The sequence below is a fragment of the Mastigoproctus giganteus genome, chromosome 11 (genome assembly GCF_048544385.1).
Source record: "Mastigoproctus giganteus isolate SK-2022 chromosome 11, ASM4854438v1, whole genome shotgun sequence".
In the NCBI taxonomy this organism is placed as follows: Eukaryota; Metazoa; Arthropoda; class Arachnida; order Uropygi; family Thelyphonidae; genus Mastigoproctus; species Mastigoproctus giganteus.
In genome coordinates, this window is record NC_143585.1 from 147,975,880 (window position 1) to 147,996,943 (window position 21,064).

A 21,064-nucleotide genomic window follows, 5' to 3' on the forward strand; every position below is an offset into this window, starting at 1 on the left:
TCTCTCTCTTCTAACTTCTCCACTAATGCCGGTGTCCCCAAGGTTCAGTTCTTTCCCCCACTCTTTTCCCCTTGTATATTAATGACCTTTTTCCATTGACTGGAAATCCTATTCACAGTTTTGCCGATGATAGCACATTGCATTCCACTTTCCATTTTGGGAAACCTTGACTTGTTCAATCAGCTTCGACTTTTCGAAAACCTGCTTGCAATTCTTTAAATGCAGATCTCCAGGTAATTCTCCAGTGGGACAAAGACAACTTAGATGATTTTAATCCTTCTAAAACTCAGTCTTGTCTTATATCTCGCAAAAAGGATTCTTCTGCTCCTATGCTTATCTTTGGTGACACTCAGATTTCTACGCAAAATGATATCTCTCTTTTGGGGAGGACCCTGACTTCTAATCTCTCTTGGCACAAGCACATTACAAATATTGCTTCCTCTGCATTGAAACAACTTGGTTTTCTCTTTCGCTCTTGGTGTTACTTTTTTTTTCCAAACAGCTGTTCACTTTGTACAAATCGCAAATCTGCCCTACCATGGAATATTGTTCCCACATCTGGAGCGGTGCCTCCTAGATTCCATTCAGAAGAGGGCAGTTAGATTGATTAATGACTACTCTCTAACAGAGTCTCTTCACTCGCTGTCTCATAGACGTACTCTTTCTGCTGCATGCCTCTTCTACAGATATTTCCACAGGCACTGTTCTTCTGAATTGGCTTCTATAATTCCCACTCTCTCTTTCAAAACAGTCCGAACACGTGCCACCACCAGGCAACATCCATTTACTTTCCAACTTCAAACTCACAGAACCAACTTTTCATCTTCCTCATTTATTCATTCAACTTCCGTTTTCTGGAACAACCTTCCTTCATGTGTATTTCCTGAAAATTACAGTCTACCTAAGTTCAAATCCAATGTCAACAAATATCTTCTTTCGTCTTTTCAATCTCCAACCCAAGCATGGTACTAAGTACTATAGGTTCTAATACCTCTCGTGTTTGGGGTTTCCATAAAAAAAAAAAAAAGTGAAACTGTGAGCAAAGTGGAGGAGAAATTGTTGACGTTAAACATAAAGAATGCACCTGGCATGGACAGGATCTATCCAGTTATATTAAAGGAGGCAGCAAAGGAAGTAAGCAAACCCTTAGCCATAATGATGAGAGCTTCCTTGGATTCAGAGGAGATCCCCATGGACTGGAGGTGTTCAAATGTATCACCAATTCACAAAGGAGGTTCAAAAGGTGACAAGTAACTACAGACCTGTTATTCAAACAGGCCACTGGGGTTGGGTAAATTCATATTGTTATTTTAAATGTTTCTCACCAACCACTTATAAAATAAAACATGGAAACTGGAATTTTGAAAACTATGTGTTTACTACTATATATTTACAATTAAAATAACTTTACAACTAAAAAGGATAAAATACATAAAATATTTATATACATCGAATAAAATATATTAAAATACCGAGTTAAGAGTGATAAAACCGACCATAGCTTTTGAAGGCTCCTGCCTTCTTTCTCAGCGGTAGATTCTTTGTACTGCGGTGCATCTTAAGTACCAGCAGGTTTATGGTCTAAATCATGTGTTTCATCGCCACATGTTCTATTCTCCTATGTACTGGGACCGGAAGTGACTGAGGAGCACGTCATATGAAATTGTTCATCCCTTCTGAAGATCGTAGCCTCAAAGAGGAGATAAATCCGCAAAACTTTATCTCTATTAATGTTCTCTGTCGAATTAATCCGCAAACTCTTGTTTGCGTTATGTTGGGGAAACAAAGCGCCGTCTCAAAGAACGTCTGGGGGAGCACACATGGGCAATAAGGAATGCAGATTATGGCAAGTTCGCCGTGGCCGAACATTTTTGGGGGAAGCAACACCAGATCGCCCCGGACGAAGCTATCATCACTGATCGGGTGCATAGGTTCTGGGACCGCAAGTGGCTCGAGAGTTTGAGGATTAATTCGACAGAGAAAATTAATTGAGATAAAGGTTTGCGGATTCATCCCCTCTTTGAGGCTACGATCCTCAGAATAGATAAACGATTTCATATGTTGTGCTCCCGAGCCGCTTCCGGTCCCAGTACACAGGAGAATAGAACATGTGGCGATGAAACACGTGATTTAGACCGTAAACCTGCTGGTACTTAAGATGCACCGCAGTACAAGGAAGGTACCGCTGAGGAAGAAGGCAGGAGTCTTCGAAAGCTATGGTCGGTTTTATCGCTCTTAACCCGGTATTTTAATGTATTTTATTCGATGTACATATATATTTTATGTATTTTATCCTTTTTAGTTGTAAAGTTATTTTAATTGTAAATATATAGTAGTAAACACATAGTTTTAAAAATTCCAGTTTCCTTGTTTTATTTTATAAGTGGTTGGTGAGAAACATTTAAAAATCGCAATACAGATCTGTTAGTTTAACTTGTGTTATGGAGGAAATAATGGAATCACTGGTTAAAGAAGCATTGCAAGATCATCTAGACAAGACTGCAGTAATAGTTAAGACACACAATGGGTTTGTCAAAGGAAGGTCTTGTCTGACCAATTTGATTGCTTACTATGATGTGGTCACAGAGGAACTGAATGTCAAAAATAATTCTGATATCATATACTTGGATTTCAGGAAAGCTTTTGATACTGCTGCACATGGAAGACTGCTGTACAAATTGGAGAGGTATGACATCAAGGGTAAGCTGCTACAATGGATAAAGGGATGGTTGAGTGGGAGACAACAAAGAGTGGTAATCAGTTGACACTGCTCTTTGTGGATTATTAGTGGAGTTCCCCAGGGTTTGGTGTTAGGCCCATTGTTGTTTTGTATATTTATCCATGATATTGATGAAGGTATATCAGGTTTAATGTCCATGTTTGTAGATGATACAAAGGTTGGCGGGTTTGTTAATGACAGTATTCTACTCCAAGTGGATCTAGATAAGTTGGGAAAATGGGCTGAGAAATGGCAACTGAAGTTTAACATTGACAAATGCAAAATACTGCATATGGGTAGCGATAACCGAAGAGAAACGTACGAACTGGGTGGTACTATGCTAAGGTAAGTGGAAAGTGAAAAAGACCTTGGGGTAATTGTGCAACCAAATATGAAGTTTGCTGAGCAGTGCTGATGGGCTGCCAGGACAGGTCAATGATATATAGGAATTTTGCTAGCAGGGACAAGGAGGTGATAATACCATTATAAAAGGCAATGGTCAGGCCACACCTAGAATACTGTGTACAGGTCTGGAGGCCTCATTTTAGGAAAGAGTTGCTAGAACAAATACAAAGAAGAGCAACAAGATTGGTAAAGGGAACAAAGGGGTGCTCTTACCAAGAAAGGCTTAAGTTTTGCAAATTGCAGCGCCTGGAGGGTAGGTACCTGCGGGGTGATCTGATGGAGGTGTTTAAGGCCTTGAATGGATTGAGGTGTTTAAGACCTTGAATGAGTTGAGCAAGTTGAATACTGATGGGATTCTTCGTCTTGCTCAGACTAAGAACCTGAGGGGACACAGTTTCGAATTGAGGAAAGATAGTTGTAGAATAGATGTGTGGAAATTTGCCTTTAGCCAGAGGGTAGTTGATTGGTGGAATAGGCTTCCATCTTTTGTTGTGGAAGCAAATATCCTAAATAAATTTAAGGCTGAGCTGGACAGGCATTTGGAACGAATGGAGGGGGTGAAATGGGAGGTTTTTTTTTTTTTCTTTTTTTTTTTTGGCTGATGCTGCATAAGCTTGCTTTCTTGCATCGTATGCCTCTACTAATGCTAAAAGGTCATATTTATAATGGAAATTGCACTATCCTTTCATCATTATGATATGTTCCTGTTATAAGAATCAATTTTGAACGCCATTGTGATATTTTTCTGAAGCACGTTTCTGGAGGTCACGACAATAAAATAATTTGTACTTTCCAATTTATAAAACTTTTCTGTTCGTGCATTTAATTATAAACGGGTAGCAAACTCGATTTTATTGCATTTGCAATAATACCGATATCTTCAATTGTGTGGGTTTTTATGCTATTATGGTGAAAAGTGTTCCCCTTCACTAAAATCTTCAATCATATAAAATACAAATTTTCAGAAACTTTTCTTCATTCCTATTTATGTATTACAATGGTGAAGGGAAAGGAACCAACGGAAAGTGCAAGTGGTGGCAGTGCTAGGAAATGAAACATGATTTAGAAATGAAGATGAAAATGATTAAGAAGCAGAACAACATTTGTCATCTATTTCACGGGAATTAGGTCTCGCTGCTTCAACAGAGAATACTATTTTAAAGGGTGCATGTATAAAAGAACACGTCAAAGGATCAACGCACTTAAGATCAACAGTGATCACAAAACAGCGTTCGGGTACTATATCAAAGATGGAACAGCTGTAAATAATATGGATGGAAAATCAGATTCAGAAGCGGGTGCCCCTGAGTGAGTCTAATGACCATTCAAGCAAAAGCAACGAGTATTTATGAAGATATTAAGGATAAGAATGGCGAACCCCAAGCCAAGTTCATGGCAAGCAATGGGTGGTTTAATAGGTTCAAGCATCACGCTGGTTTCCACAACGTTAAAGTATGTGGTGAAGTCGCCAGTGCCGATTCTGCAGCTGCAGAGAAATTTTGTGATGTGTTGGAAAAAATTATTGAAGGCGGCTATTGAATGCACCAAATGTTTAACTTTGACGAGACTGCTCTGTATTGTAAAAGAATGCTGGATCGAACATACATTGCCAAAGAGGAAAATACAATACCAGGTTTCAAGGTGTCAAAAGATAGGGTCACGCTCTTGCTTGGGGCTAATGCAGTGGGATATTACAGATTAAAACCACTGCTTGTGTACCATTCTGTAAATCCTCATGCATTTAAGGGCATCAATAAAGCCACCCTACCGGTGCATTTCCGATCGAGACAGAGAGCATGGATAACAATATCTCTCTATTTGAGGATTGGTTTAAATGCTGCTTCATTCCCGAGGTTGAAAAATATTGTAAAGACAACGACGTTCCTTTCAAGATTTTGCTTCTATTAGATAATGTTCCTGGACATCCTACGCATCTAGATGATTTCAATTCAAACGTGAGAGTAGAAAATTATTTCTACCGCCAAACACGACTTCACTCATCCACCCTATGAATCAAAGTGTTATTTCGAATTTAATAGCATTCTATTTATGCACAACATTTGCTCAGGCATTGTCTGCAGTAAACTGTGAAAAAAATTTTACATTAAGAGACTTCTGGAAATCTTACAATATTTACCACGCCATCTTAAACATTAATAAGGCCTGGGCGGAAATTACTAAAAGTCTCTTTTTTGTAATTTTATAATTTTTGTAAATTGCATGCTTTTGTAGTTTTTCCTGCGCATGAGATAAAAAATTAAATAAATACAATAAATAATTCTATTTACATGTTCGTCGAACATTTATTTTTCGATTCAATCAATTCAGTGAGCACTGTTGCGAGCGCTGCACAAGCATGGGGAAATTCCCAGACATACGTAAAATCCGACTTAAGTAGCGTTCCGCGGAACACAACCCTTATGTAAGTCAGGGAGTTCCTGTATATGGAAAAAAATTTTGATAAAATTTTGAAATTTATTTTGATTTACAGCTCATTCCAAAAGTAAGCTTTCACTTTTAGCTATGAATTCCCGACTTTTACTTTTCAACCATCATTTATGAATTTTAAAAATTCTGAGGATTTCAGAAAGTTGTTGTTTCTCAATTCCAAAAATTATGGCACATTGAATGCACTCTTTCAAATATAGGCAGCAGTGAATGTGTTAAACTACTGATCAAATTCTAGGTAGTGGAATTTAGCCTAGAAGCAAGCAATTTTCCAATCTGTTGTTGACAGTTGTGTAACAATGAAACATAAATGGTTAATAATAGGAAATATTAATTTTTCCCTAACAGGATTATAATTTTTTTCTCTCAAGAAAATTTACGAGTTTATCTAAGGTAAAAAATGAAATAGCAGATGATTTTTCTATGTATGATGATAAGCTACTTAAATTATATGGTAAATGCAATGATGAATGCAATCCTAAGTTAGTATTCTTTATATCTGCAATATTTGGGAAACTTTTAATGTCCTCCCTTCAGTTTTATACTGAAAGATTTCATTTTTATTGTTAATTCCATTTCTAATATCAAAGCACTAAGTGCAAAGTTTGCAATAAGAAGCAATATGATATAACATAATAATAACAATATATTCAGAGACTTTGTGGGTAGCACAGTTGATATAATTGCCATCCTCCTCATATCAGGTGGGAAAGACCAAGTCTGAATGCTGTCAATAATGTGCTGATGCATCTGAAACCCTACAACAGCCTTCATGATCAGAGAATTCAAAAATCGAAAAAGGATTTCTATGTGTCTCATGTTTTCTTCTTATTTTCATTTCTGGCAAAACAAAATGTCAGATAATAAAATTTTTGTATAACAACCAACAATACTGCACTTTTTTTTTTGTATAAATAAATTATTCATACAATTAAATTTTACCAGTACACTATTACTTACTGAACACTTACTTTCTGGGATTATCAGTAGTCTGCCGACAAATCTGTATATAGAGCTCATCTCTAAGTGCTGGTTTACTCCACCCTCTAGTAGCAATATCAAGGGCTACACCTTCATAAGTTTGTCCAGCTTTTGTTTTACGATCTAACATATATATCTGTATAAGTTTGAAGACTTCGCATGCATCTCGCTTTAGAGATTTATCTGTTGTCATGATCATTGGTTTGCGAATAGGATCCTAAAGAAAAATAATCACCAATTTTCATACTTATTTTTGATTAAACACAAACAGAAAAATACAAAAGTGATTTGTTTAATAAATTACTTTTGTTATTTGTAAAAAAAACCCCTCTCAGCTTCATTCATCTGCTTAATTAATAAACAGAAATACAATCACGTTTAAGTTCATTAAAACTCTCTTAAGATAACTATAAGATTCAGAAAAAGTCATCAATCCATTTAATTTTTTTATACGCTTGAAATGATAAATAGATGGTTGATCTATTTTTCCGATAATTAATGAGATTAAGAGTAGGAGATCTGCGGGCTTACTTAACAAGTACAGCTTAATGTCGAAAAAAAGTCGCGAGTTGGGGTTAAATTTAAAAGTGTCTGCAATTCCGCCCAGACATGACAGGAGGGAGTATATAGTGAGAGCCTTGTCAATCAATTTGGTCCTGGCAAGATTGTGCAAGGCTCACGGAGTAGAATTTTTCTCAGCTTGTTAACAGGACAGACTGCTTCTACAGGGGTAGGATGCACTTAAATAGAAAGGGTGCAAAAATATTTCCTGATGCTATTGAGGCAGTGTTAGGTGGATTGGAAAACTGCTAGCTTGGGGGAGATTCACAGATTGATAGATTAACGGTAGCCGCAGGCAGAGATGAAAGTGATTCTTGCACTGCTTCTACTGGAATGAGCAGCAGCCTGGAAAGCAAGGTGTACATTGGTGTACATGCAAGTATACTTGCATGTACACCAATGCTAGGAGTATAGTAAATAAATATGAAGTTCTAGTCAAGATATCAAAGGCGAATATTTTTGGGATATCTGAACATGGTGTCTCACAAATATAAGAAATGTAGAATTGAAATCTGGGGAGTACACTGTCTAGTTTTAATTTAATTAAAAGAAAATTAAATGTACAGAAAGGATAGATAGGAAGGGAGGAGGGGTTATGCAAGCGGTGGGAACCTGCAGCCTTTTGGGGTACCATTTGCGGCCTTTTGTCTATTTCTCTGAAATGCAAAATCCACCTCTTATTTCATGACATAACACCAAACTCAAAATATTTTTAAGGTAAATTTTATCTATTCTCTTTTTTATTTATCGTTATTCTCCTAATATAAATTAGTTTACATTTACGCTGTACATTACCAAAATAAACATAAAAGGCATAAAAATATTGGAAAGATTGATAGAGGGCAAAACAAAGTGAAGAGGTAAAATTATTTATATCAATAACTGTGTAGTTAGAGAGAGGCCTGCCAGTGGCAACTCGGTAATTGGTGAGCTGGCAATCACTCAGTGATTTGTGTCACAGGCATCAGAGCTTCCTAAGAAAGAACTGTAACATGTTAAAGAAAACATGTAACATGTTTTCTTTATTATATTATTGTTATTTTATATTGTACTTAATACGTAGTCTTATAGTTATAATTACGCTGGTTATTTTTATTTTAATTTGTATAAACAGTTTTGGTAGATATACGTAATACTTTATAAAACCGTTATTTCATTCGAATATTGCAGGCATTGTTTTTGTATATAGTGATAGGGAATTCAAATTTTTAATTGAGGTAGTTAGGTAGCTCTAACGTATAATTATAGAAACAGTAATACGCTTCACTGTTTCTATTAGATAGCGTAGTATTGACATTTAATTTAATTTAATTCATTAATCTTATTAATTTAAAATATCATGCCCCAAACTAGAGCAGCAAAGCAACGGGCACAAAGTGGCAGGAGTGCTGTGACTCGGGGAAGAACTGCAGGGGGCGATTCTCCAACGCATCACAGCCTAAAAAAATGTGCAACTTGTGAAATGTTTGCCGAACTATCTGGAACGGAACATGATATTGCCATGGGGGATGTCTTTGTGTGTGCACGATGTAAGGAGTGTAAAGAAATCAGGCGACAACTCAGCGTTGTTATAGGCCTATATGAGAGTTTGAAGGACAGGGTGGATGCCCTCGAAATATCTAAATTGAGGGGCCCATCAGGCTCTCAACTGCCCACATCAACACCAGAGCTTGCACTTGTTCATCACGCAACACAGCGGCAACCCCCAAGGCAGATTGCACTGGTCCCAAAGGAACTAGTAGTTGTTGGTGACTCTATTGTCAGGGAAACGGGAAATATATTGTGTAAAAAGGATAGGTGGAACAGGACCAGGGTATGTCTGCCAGGGGCAAAGGTTGATGACGTTGTAGAGCAGATATCATCTTTTAGGGGCACAAAAGGTGATATAGTTGTACACGTTGGCACTAATGATATTAAGAGTAGGAGACCGGCAGAATTACTTAACAAGTACAGGTCACTGTTAAAAAAAAGCCGTGAAGTAGGGTTGAATTTGAAAGTGTCTGCAATTCTGCCCAGACACGATAGGAGGGAGTATATGATGAGAGCCTTGTCGATCAATTCGGCCCTGGAAAGATTGTGCAAGGCTCAAGGGGTAGAATTTTTTTCAGCCTGGACTGTACTTGTTAACAGGTGAGATTGCTTCTACAGGGACGGGATACACTTAAATAGAAAGGGTGCAAGAATATTTGCTGATGCTATCGAGGCAGTGTTAGGTGGGTCGGAAAACTGATAGCTTGGGGGGATACAAGGACTAATAGTTTAACAGTAGCCGTAGGCAGAGGTGAAGGTGATTCTTGCACAACTTCTATTAGAATAAGTAGCGACCTGGAGCGAGGGGTGTTGGAGGTTTCAGGGACGGATGTCAGTCATCGTGAAACAGGTGAGTATATGGGTCGTGTTAGAGTGGCTGGGAATAGGAATAGGTGCATCTATACTTGCATGTATACCAATGCTAGAAGTATAGTAAATAAATTTGATGAATTTGAAGTGTTGGTCAAGACATCAAAGGCGGATATTGTTGGGATATCAGAGACGTGGTGTCACCCAGATATAAGGAATGCCGAACTGGAATTTGGGTAGTACAATGTGTACAGAAAGGATAGACAGGATAGGAAGGGAGGAGGTGTTATGCTGTTAATAAAGAAAAATATAAAATCAAAAGAAGTGCATCCAGTTGATATAGATGAACAGTGCACTTTTGAGTCAGTTTGGTGTGACATAAGCACTGCGAAAGCAAAAATTAGAGTAGGAGTGTGTTATAGGCCTAATGACTCGAATTAGTACAATGAACAATTGTACAGAGAAATAGAGTGGGCTAATAAATCGGAATGTCTTATAATGGGGGATTTTAACTTCCCAGATATTGACTGGAACTTGTGGATTGGGCACTCACACACTAGTCAGACTTTTGTGGATTTATTGGATGATTGTTTTCTGCAGCAGCATGTTCGAGAGGCAACCAGAGAAAGTAATACTCTTGATCTGGTTATCAGCAGTGATCATTCATGTATTAGGAATTTGCAGATTAAAGAACCACTAGGTGGCAGTGATCACAGTGTACTGACGTGGGATTTACTTAAAGATTTAATTACCATCAGGGGTAAAGGAAAGGGTTTTTGCTTCCGTAAAGGCGAGTACAGTGGTCTCCGACAGTTTTTAAATTCTGTACAGTGGGATCAACTGACGATGTTACCAACAGTAAATTCTAAGTGGGAAGCATTCAAGGAATTAATCGTGGAAGCTACTAAAAGTTTCATACCTATTAAGAAATATTGTTCAAGGTTTAGGCCTAAATGGTTGTCAAATGAACTAATGAGACTCGTAACAGAGAAGAAAAATGCATGGGATGCATATAAATTATCAAGCGACTCAGAAGCCTATGGCAGATATAAGTTAATCTGTAATCAGGTCACAAAGGAGGTTCGGCAGGCGAAGGCAGATTACGAGAAATCCTTGGCAAAAGATGCTAAGAAAAACAGCAAGGATTTCTTTACTTATATAAACTCTAAAAGGAAGGGGATGAATCTGATTGGTCCACTTGACATCGATGGTTCGACTGTTGATGATCCTGCTCAGACAGCAAACAAACTGAATGAGTATTTTGCATCTACATTCACACGTGAGGAATTATTAAGGTTTGAAAATGGCAGAAGGTTATCAAATTGTAGCAGGGTGCTTAATGATCTTGTAATAACTGAGAGCAAAGTGGAAGAGAAATTGTTGAAGTTAAACGTAAGAAAAGCACCTGGGGTGGATGGGATCTATCCAGTTATATTAAAGGAGGCGGCAAGGCAACTAAGGGCGTGCCTCCGTAGCCAGGTGGGAAGGAGCAGCAGTGCGTAGCACACGCTTCTTGATTAGACCGGGGTTCGAGCCCGTCACCACCAAATACGGAGGATGCGGAAAGGTCAGGGAATGACCACCGCATATCCTCGGAGCAATATGGCCTTAGTTGCTAATGCTCCTAAAAACCAAATAACAAACAAACAAGGCAACTAAGCAAACCCTTAGCCATAATTATGAGAGCATCCTTGGACTCAGGGGAGGTTCCCACGGACTGGAGATGTGCAAATGTATCCCCAATTCACAAAGGGGGATCGAAGGGTGACACGAGTAATTACAGACCAGTTAGTTTAACTTCTGTTCCGGGTAAAATAATGGGGTCGCTGGTTAAAGATGCATTGCAGGATCATCTAGACAAGACTGCAGCAATAATTCAGACACAGCATGGGTTTGTTAAGGGAAAGTCTTGTCTGACAAATTTGATAGGATATTATGATGTGGTTACAAAGGAACTGGATGCAAAAAACAATTTTGATATCATATATTTGGATTTCAGGAAAGCTTTTGACACTGTTGCGCATGGAAGACTATTGTACAAATTGGAGCAGAATGGTATTAAGGGTAAGTTGCTACAATGGATAAAATGATGGTTAAGTGCGAGAAGACAGAGGATGGTAATCAATGGGTGCTGCTCTTCTTGGACTAATGTTATTAGTGGAGTCCCACAGGGTTCGGTGTTAGGTCCACTGTTGTTTTGTATATTTATCAATGATATTGATGAAGGTATATCAGGCTTAATGTCGAAGTTTGCAGATGATACAAAGGTTGGCAGGGTTGTTAATGACAGTAATGGCAGTGTGCTACTGCAACAGGATCTAGATAATTTGGGCAGATGGGCTAAGAAGTGGCAACTGAAGTTTAACCTTGACAAATGCAAAGTACTGCATATGGGTAGAAATAACCCCAGAGAAACATACCAACTGTGTGGTACTACACTTAAGGTGGTAGAAAATGAAAAAGACCTGGGAGTAATTGTGCAGTCAGATATGAAGTTCTCTGAGCAATGCAGACAGGCTGCCAGGGCAGGTCATGGGGTTTTGTCAATGATATATAGGAATTTTGCTAGCAGGGAAAAGGAGGTGATTATCCCTCTGTATAAGGCAATGGTCAGGCCACGCCTTGAGTATGTGTACAGGTCTGGAGACCTCATTTTAGGAAGGATGTAGATTTACTTGAGCGGGTACAGAGAAGGGCAACAAGATTGGTGAGGGGAATGAAGGGATCCTCTTACCAAGAGAGGCTTAAGTTCTGCAAATTGCAGTGGCTGGAGACTAGGCACCTGCGCGGTGATCTGATTGAGGTATATAAGGCCTTGAATGGATTGAGCACGCTGAATTCTGATGGGATCCTTCCACTTGTTCAGATTACGAACCTAAGGGGGCATAAATTCAAATTAAGAAAAGACAGATGTAGAATAGATGTGCGGAAATTTGCCTTTAGCCAGCGGGTGGTTAATTGCTGGAACAAACTTCCATCTGTCGTTGTGGAAGTTGATAGCTTGAATAAATTTAAGGACTAACTGGACAGTCATTTGGAGGGAATGGTGTGATTTTTTTTGGCTGATGCTGCATAAGCTCATTCATTTGCTTTCTTGCATCACGTGCCACTACTACTACTACATGTTAAAGAAAATGTATGCATTACCTTTTCTTGTTAAGGAAAATAACAGTGAATTATATATTAAAGTAAATACAAAATAAAGCATTTATTCTAATTCACTAATCTTTACAGAATATTAGTGTTTCCCATATAGATGATATGGCCTCACTTCCATTTAAAACTGAATTTCATTTAGCAGCATTGTTTTTCTTATCAGCGATGACTCATCTCACTGATTGATATCAGTATTAGTTGACATTCCTGAATGACATTCAGGTCATTCAATTTGTGTATTTAATTTTAATTTTACTGGTAACCTGATTATTTCAAGAAATAAGAAAAAAGCATTTAAGGAAGAAAAGAGAGTATTCAATGACGAATGGGAATTGCAGTATTACGTTGTTGCAGTGAATGATAAAATGTGTTTGCTCTGCGATGCCATATTGGCAACAGTTAAGAAATACAATGCATATCAGCATTATGCGTCTCATAAGGACAACAAATATGCTAAACTAGAAGGAGAACCTCGAAAGTCTGCACTTAAAAAAATGAAAGATGGAAAGCAGCAGCAACAAGTATTGAAAACTACATCAGGATAAGGGACTAACATCACTGAAGCGACATATAAAGTAGCACATATATAGTTGAACTTGGTTATAACGAGCACAGAAATAATGAGAACACGGCATAATGATTTTAATTTACATGTATTCCCATACAATTGCTCACTGTTATAATGAGTGTACTACACGGATATACCGAAAAAATTTTAGTAACTATGCAAACATTCTTAATTGCTCGGGTAGTCGAAAAAAACCCAATTCTTGGAATAGATGAAAATGAAAAGGGCAACTTAGCTTTATGACCACCTGCATCGGATTAGTGGTCGGTTTATGACCTTGTCCTTCCAGGAATGGGGGCTATACAATAGTGCATTGCTTTTCTGCTTGTCGCATTACCCTATTTACAGTTGTTGTTTTTTTTAGGAGCATTAGCAACTAAGGCCATATTGCTCCGTGGATATGCAGTTGTCATTTCCTGACCTTTCCGCATCCTCCGTATTTGTTGGTCACTGGCTCGAACCCCGGTCTAATCAAGAAGCGTGCGCTACGCAGTGCTGCTCCTGTCCACCTGGCTACGGAGGTGCCTCTTTTTACAGATTGTCTTGTATTCACTGAGCTGAATTTATATTGGGACTTCTAGGAATTTTTGAAAAGAGACTTCTAAGAACGGTGTATGCATTTCAGGACTTCTAAGAACTTTGTATGCAGATTACTTTATCATTTAAAAGTAAAATCAGTTAGAAATGAACCCTTTCTTCAGAAGCATGTCTACTAACAAAAGAAAGTGTTTCTCGATTTGTGAAAAAGTCAAAATTATTCGTGAATTAGAATGTGGTGCAAAAAATGTTTAAGTGTGTAAAAAGTTTTCTTTGTCCTCTTAAATTGTATCAACATTCAAGTGGAAGAATAAAGACGTTTACATATTAGCACTGGAAAAGAACATAACTGAAAAAAAAAAATATATATATATATATATATTTAGGAAGTGCAGGTTACAAACGTTGAGGAAGCATTGCTTGAATGGTTCACCACACAAAGAAGTGCTGGATTTTGAATAGATGGTCCGATCTTGAAGGCTCAAACGGCAAAATTTGCTAAACAATTTGGACTCAATGATTTTGTGGGAAATGGTTGACTGGATCAATTTGTAAACCGACGTAACAGCATTTATGCAAAAATTAGTGGAGAATCTGAATCTGCAGATCCAATAATGGCAAATGAATGGATTGACCGCGTTTGAGCAGAAATCAAGAAAGATTTCAATGTTGAAGACATCTACAATGCCGATGAAACAGGAATTTTTTTATTTATAATTTGACATCTGACAATACATTTAAATTCAAACTGGAAAAATGTGTTCATGAAAAAAATCAATGATGTTGGAACCACCAAATATCAGACTACTATCTGGCATTATGCAGTCACAAAAAAGTCATTAAATGGTTTGTTGTCTAAGTTTGCCCATTTCTAGTTTATTATCATCTTTGCTAAACAAATAAATGTCTTCACTAATTTTGTTGTTTAAATTCCTAATACAATAACAGGTTGTAATTAAAATTGTAAATATACCTACAAAAATATAATTTTTTTTGTATATATTTAATTGTCAGCATGTGGCCTAATGGTATCTCGGTTAAATAAAATATGGCCTTCCAATGTAAAAAGGTTCCCCACCCCTAGGTTATGCTGTTAGTTAAAAAAAACACAAAATCTAAGGTAGTACATTCAGTTGACATGGGTGGACAGTGCAATGTTGAGTCAGTTTGGTGTGACATAAGCACTGGGAAAGCAAAAATGAGAGTAAGAGTGTGTTATAGGCCTAATGACCCTGATGAGCACAACCAGTGATGTGCTGGAGCCAGATTGCACTGGCTCACACAAGTCAATTATTAAATTTTCAAGAATTTTGTGAGCCAGTTGTTAAACTGACAATGGCTATAAACTGTAGAGTGGCAAGCACTTCAATCCACAATGGCTAGCAGCATTTGGGTGATAAGCTTGTATACGGTGACAGAGAAAATCCATTCGGGGCATGCTTATTTCAGCACCCTTTGGTCTTTCTTTCTCCCACTTTTCTCTATACGGCAGCCGGTGTAGGGATTATCTCTGCTAGCAATTTTACAGGAATATTATTTCCAACAAACATCTGATTAATTTTCCTTGGGCCGCTTCTTCTTAAGGCAATGACATTCCCATGCTCGATGTCTGTCAAAGATTTTGTGTTTCTAGAATTATCACGAACCTGATAAGGTCATTACCCTAAGAAGAGTAGGAGACCGGTGGAATTACTTAACAAGTAATTCACTGTTGAAAAAAAGCCGTGAATTAGGGTTGAATTTGAAAGTGTCTGCAATTCTGCCCACACGACAGGAGGGAGTATATGATGAGAGCCTTGTCGATCGGGCGCCGCCATAGCCAGGTGGGCAGGAGCAGCAGTGCGTAGCACACGCTTCTTGATTAGACCGGGGTTCGAGCCCGTGACCACCAAATACGGAGGATGTGGAAAGGTCAGGGAACGACCACCGCATATCCCCCAGAGCAATATGGCCTCAGTTGCTAATGCTCCTAAAAACCAAATAACAACAACAACCTTGTCGATCAATTCGGCCCTAGAAAGATTGTGCAAGGCTCAAGGGGTAGCAATTTTTTCAGCCTGGCCTGTACTTGTTAACAGGAGAGACTGCTTCTACAGGGATGGGATACACTTAAATAGAAAGGGTGCAGGAATATTTGCTGATGCCATCGAGGCAGTGTTAGATGGGTCAGAAAACTGCTAGCTTGGGGGGGGATACAAGAACTAATAGATTAACAGTAGCCACTGGTAGAGGTGAAAGTGATTCTTGCACTGCTGCTATTGGAATGAGCAGCAGCATGCAGGGTATTTCAGAGACTGCTGGGAGTCATTGCGGTACAGGTAACCACATGGGTTGTGTTAGGGTAGCTAGGAATAGGAACAGGTGCATGTATACTTGCATGTACACCAATGCTAGGAGTTTGGTAAATAAATTTGAAAAATTTGAGGCTCCAAACCTCAAAGGCAGATATTGTTGGGATATCCGAGAGATGGTGTCACACAGACATAAACAGTGCAGAATTGGAATTTGGGGAGTACAATGTGTACAGGAAGGATAGACAGGATAGGAAGGGAGGAGGGGTTATGCTATTAGTTAAGAAACACATAAAATCCAAGGAAGTGAAGCCAGTCAACATCACTGGACAGTGCATTATCGAGTCAGTTTGGTGTGACATAAGCATTGGGAGATAAAAATTGAGAGTCGGAGTGTGTTATAAGCCTAATGACTCTGATGAGTATAATAAGAAACTGAAAAAAATAATGATGAAACTGAAAAATAAAAATGAAACTGAAAAAAAAAAAAAAAATAATAATACTGAAACTGAAAAAAAAAATAATAATAATAATACTGAAACTGGAAAAAAAAAAAAAATAATAAATAATACTGAAATGGGAAATAGAGTGGGTCAGTAAATCACAGTCTTATAATGGTGAATTTTAATTTCCCAGATATTGACTGGAATTTGTAGGTTGGTCACTCACACACTAGCAAAGCTTTTGTGGATTTATTGGATGATTGTTTTCTACATCAGCATGTTCGGGAAGCAACTAGAGGGAGTAATACCCTTGATCTGATTATCATGATCTGATTCATGCATTAAGAATCTGCAGATAAAGGAACCACTAGGTGCCAGTGATCACAGTGTATGCTTACTGCTTACAGTGATCACTGGTGCTTACCAAATATGATATAGTGAATGGTATTTTATTATGGAGAGTCTGTCATAAAATTATTTGATCGTACTGTGAACCAATCATAAAGTAGGGGTCCACTGTATTGAATACTGTTTATAGTTTGGTAAAATGTAACAGGCCTTTATCCGATATTGAGGTGGCATTGGAATTACAAGAAATAAATGGTGTAGATATAGGCAATTGTTTGCATACACAATACAGTGCAACAAGAATAGCGGAACATATCACAAAAAGAAATTAAAATGAGATATATCAGAATATTATAGAAGAAAATGCCAAAATCTCTATCATAATGATGAAACATTTGGAATTTCGAAAAAAAGCATCCTAGTGATTTATTTCCAGTGTGCAATTCAATTTGATCTGGCACCAGTAATGTTATTTGTCACTTTAAAAGAATTAGTGTCTTCTACAGCAGAGTGTACTTTTAATACATTATTATCTACTTTAAATGATTGTGCCTTTAATAATGAATATTTCAAAGTAATTTAATATCATTTTGTTCCGATGGTGCTAATAAATGTTGGGAAGAAAGTCTGGAGTAGTTACTAAGATGTTAAAAATTTTTCCTAAAATCATCAATTGCAGTTGTCACTCAACAATGTAATATCTGAAATAAAACAAGTTAATCTTTTAAAATAATTCTAGATAAAATTTATTATATTTATCACTAATCCGATAAAAATCAAATTGAGCTAGAAACTGAAGAAAAAGAACCAGAAATTAAAATTATTAAAATTGATCGAGTACTGGGACCATGATGGGTGACATGTAGTTTACGAGCTGCTACTGCTGAATGGTACGCATATACTGCATTACATATGCATTTTTCACAAGGCTTTGCTTCAATGATAAACATTCTTGAAGGATTTTCATTACTTTCAACTGCACTTTAGTCAAGATCAACTAACATTCAAAAAAGTGTAAAAATTAATCAAATGCACAATAACAGCTTTGGAAATTTAAAGGTCGGTACTGGAAAACATGAATCACAAGTTGAAGATTTGATTAAATCAGATAAGTTTAAAGATATTCATTGCCATTTTTTTTGGGGGGGGGGGGGTTGTAAAATTTAAAACAGTAAAAAAGAACACGGCATGTATAAATTGCAACTAACACAATGTGTGCAAGTGAGATACGGAATAACAAATTTCCGAAGCTTAAAAAAGTAGGAATGAAGAGGAAGGAGAAATACATTTCCCCATAATAATGTAAAAACCCACAGAATTCCAGCTATCGGTATTATTGCAAATGCAATAAGATCAAGTTTCCTACCCGTTTAGAACAGATTGCACTAATAGAAAAGCCCAAAAAACCGGAAACTGCAAACAGTTTTTATAAATGTTCTTTAGAAAAATATCACAAAAGCATTAAAGAGTGATTCTTATAACCAAACGTGATTGGTTATAAGAATCAGTGATGATTTGAACTGGTTTTTTGAAACTAAAGCAGCTGATTCCACTAACCAGTGATCATGTTAACTGGTGCCTACTTATTTCATTTTACAATGGGAGGTTTACAATTGTCTCTGACCGGACTACATGGTCCTTCCTCTTGGCAAATGGCAGTGTTTGTAAACATGTTGGCTGCATGTTTTGTTTTTGCATCCTTTAGTTGAAGTGTTATAAGGGACTAAGGACTTAAACTAAGGTTTAGGTTCTTACACTAAACTAAACTAAACTAAGACCTAAACCGTGTTATATGGGATTAAGAACCAGTACAAAAAGCTAACAAAAATATGCATTTTTTTTTTATAACTATCGGAAACTTAATTTTTATAGTAGTAACTTAAATAATAATAACTGAACAAACATCTTGCCTTACAAACTGTGATACTTATATGTCAGATAATGTACATTCATTTAATTTTCTCCCTCTTCATTGCTGCTAAGCACAATCTCTTCTGCAGCATCTAGATTTCGTGTACCTTCTGCTCTCTTTAAAAGTCACGAACTGCACTCTTCGAAGTCACAATTATTTTTTATGGTCTCAAACAAGCACAAGTTCAATAGCACGGAACCTAAACCAGGGATCTCCAAACAAAATACAATGGACCCCCACTTTAAATGATATGCGAAAACTGGAAGAATATTTTCCAGTTAGCAAAATAAAAATAAATTTATGCTTACATACATAGCTTAATTAATACATACTGTAATATGTACATATTAATTGATATTTCTATTCACTGACTTTTATTTTTTTGTTGTAAAATTTAAAACAGTAAAAATGATAAGCAATTAATAACAAAGAACATGGCATGCACAAGTTGCAACAAACACGATACGGGGTAATGAGTTTCTGAAAATTTGTTTTTTATATGATTGAATATTTCATGGAAGGGGAAACACATTTCATCATAATAACGTGAAAACCCACAGAATTCCAGCTATCGGTACTATAGCAAATGCAAGGAGATCGAGTTTACTACCCGTTTATAATTGATTACACTAACAGAAAACACCAATAAACTGGAAAATACAAATTGTTTTATGGTAGCGACCTCCAGAAATGTGCTTTAGAAAAATATCACGAAGGTGATAACGACTACCGAGTCAACAACGGGGATTCACAAAAAGGAATGGAAACGTTGAAGATTACATCTAACATAATAAACATGGTTTTCCTAGCATAAAAGCTCAAAAATACTGTGTTATGCAAGAGCATCAATATTTTTATTTAATTTGTGTACTAAATTTGAATTTGAGTTATTAGCCAATTCTTTTAACAAATCTTGAATTTTAATATGGGTTTTAGAAACACCGTGTTCCCTAATTTTTTTTTATTCTTAGAGAAGGTTGCCTAATATTTTTATTGCTGCCATTTTGGGGTTACTATATATATGCACCATTCCATGGACATATTTTTCTGCTGTTACTCCTAAATACTTAAGTTTTGAACAATTCTTACATCCTAATTTACCTTCTTTTACTTCCAACCATTTCTACTGTTCTGTAAATATGCTTGCTTGTTTTTTGTTCCAACAATCTGGGGGGTTGATTATCTATTTCTTTTAATGACAAACATGATGGTTTTTCTTCACTGATTGATCTTTCAACAGATTCAAAATTTGGTTCCGTCGACTTTGACGCTCCACAATGATTTTCTTTACTATCATTATTTACTGTGTCTGTTTTTTCCGCCTTCGCATTTTAAAAAACTTAATAAATCACTTTGTTGTTTCAACAGTTTTGGGATTAGAATCTGAAAAATTATTTATGATTAATTTTTATTTTCTTAATGCAATTAATATATTAATGTTTTATATGTCCTCTTAAATAAGCATACTTATTTAATTTATATATAATAAAAATAAATACAAAAATAAAATAAAAGTAGATGAAATAAATGAAATTCATTGCTTCATTAAAAAAAAAACTCGTAACTGCTGCTGTGTTTCTGCACCACTAAATGGATGCTAATATTTTCTGGGCAGTGTTTTCGTACATCGCTGGGCACATTCAGATGGCTGTCAGGTTGGTTGTTAAGTCAAATCCAATGCCACTTCTTTTTCTGACATTTCTTCCGGAATCCACCATTATTCTTCAGTGGAGAATTGCTCCACTGAAGAGTAACACTGTAACACTATGAGCCACAGTGTTACAGACAAGTATGACTATAGTGTGAATGGCATCAGTTGTGCTTAAGTTCCTACCCCCTGCCCTCTTTTGATACGATGTGGCGGTTTCTCCCTTTGTAAGAATTACAACCACCCGAAAGTATAAACAGATTCCATTATGAACAAACATCCGGGTAATTTGCCTCGTCCGCTTCTTAGCATTAGTAGAGGCATATGATGCAAGAAAGCAAGCTTATGCAGCATCAGCCAAAGAGAAAAAAAAACAAAAACACGCTCCCATTTCACCACTCCGTTCATTCCAAATACCTGTCCAGCTCAGCATTAAATTTATTTAGGCTATCAGCTTCCACAACAAAGGATGGAAGTCTGTTCCACCAACTGACTACCCGCTGGCTAAAGACAAACTTCTGCACATCTATCCTACATCTGTCTTTCCTCAATTTGAATTTATGCCCTCTCAGGTGATTATTCTGAGCAAGAGGCAGTATCCCATCAGCATTGAGCATGCTCAAACCATTCAAGGCTTTATACACCTCAATCAGATCATCTCGCAGGTGCCTAGTCTCCAGACACTGTAATTTGTAAAACTTCAGCCT

At 37.0% G+C, this 21,064-nt stretch overlaps 1 protein-coding gene across 3 annotated transcripts in view; it reads right to left on the reverse strand.

Annotated features, from left to right (window-relative positions):
- Positions 1-21,064, reverse strand: part of LOC150078508 (rho GTPase-activating protein 39-like) — a 789,750-nt gene that overhangs the window by 152,863 nt on the left and 615,823 nt on the right. For all 3 annotated transcript variants that reach the window (XM_090385235.1, XM_090385234.1, XM_090385233.1), the window contains exon 12: positions 6,544-6,770. In XM_090385235.1, coding sequence (XP_090241361.1) covers positions 6,544-6,770 — 227 coding nt within the window. The remainder of the gene's footprint in view (positions 1-6,543; positions 6,771-21,064) is intronic.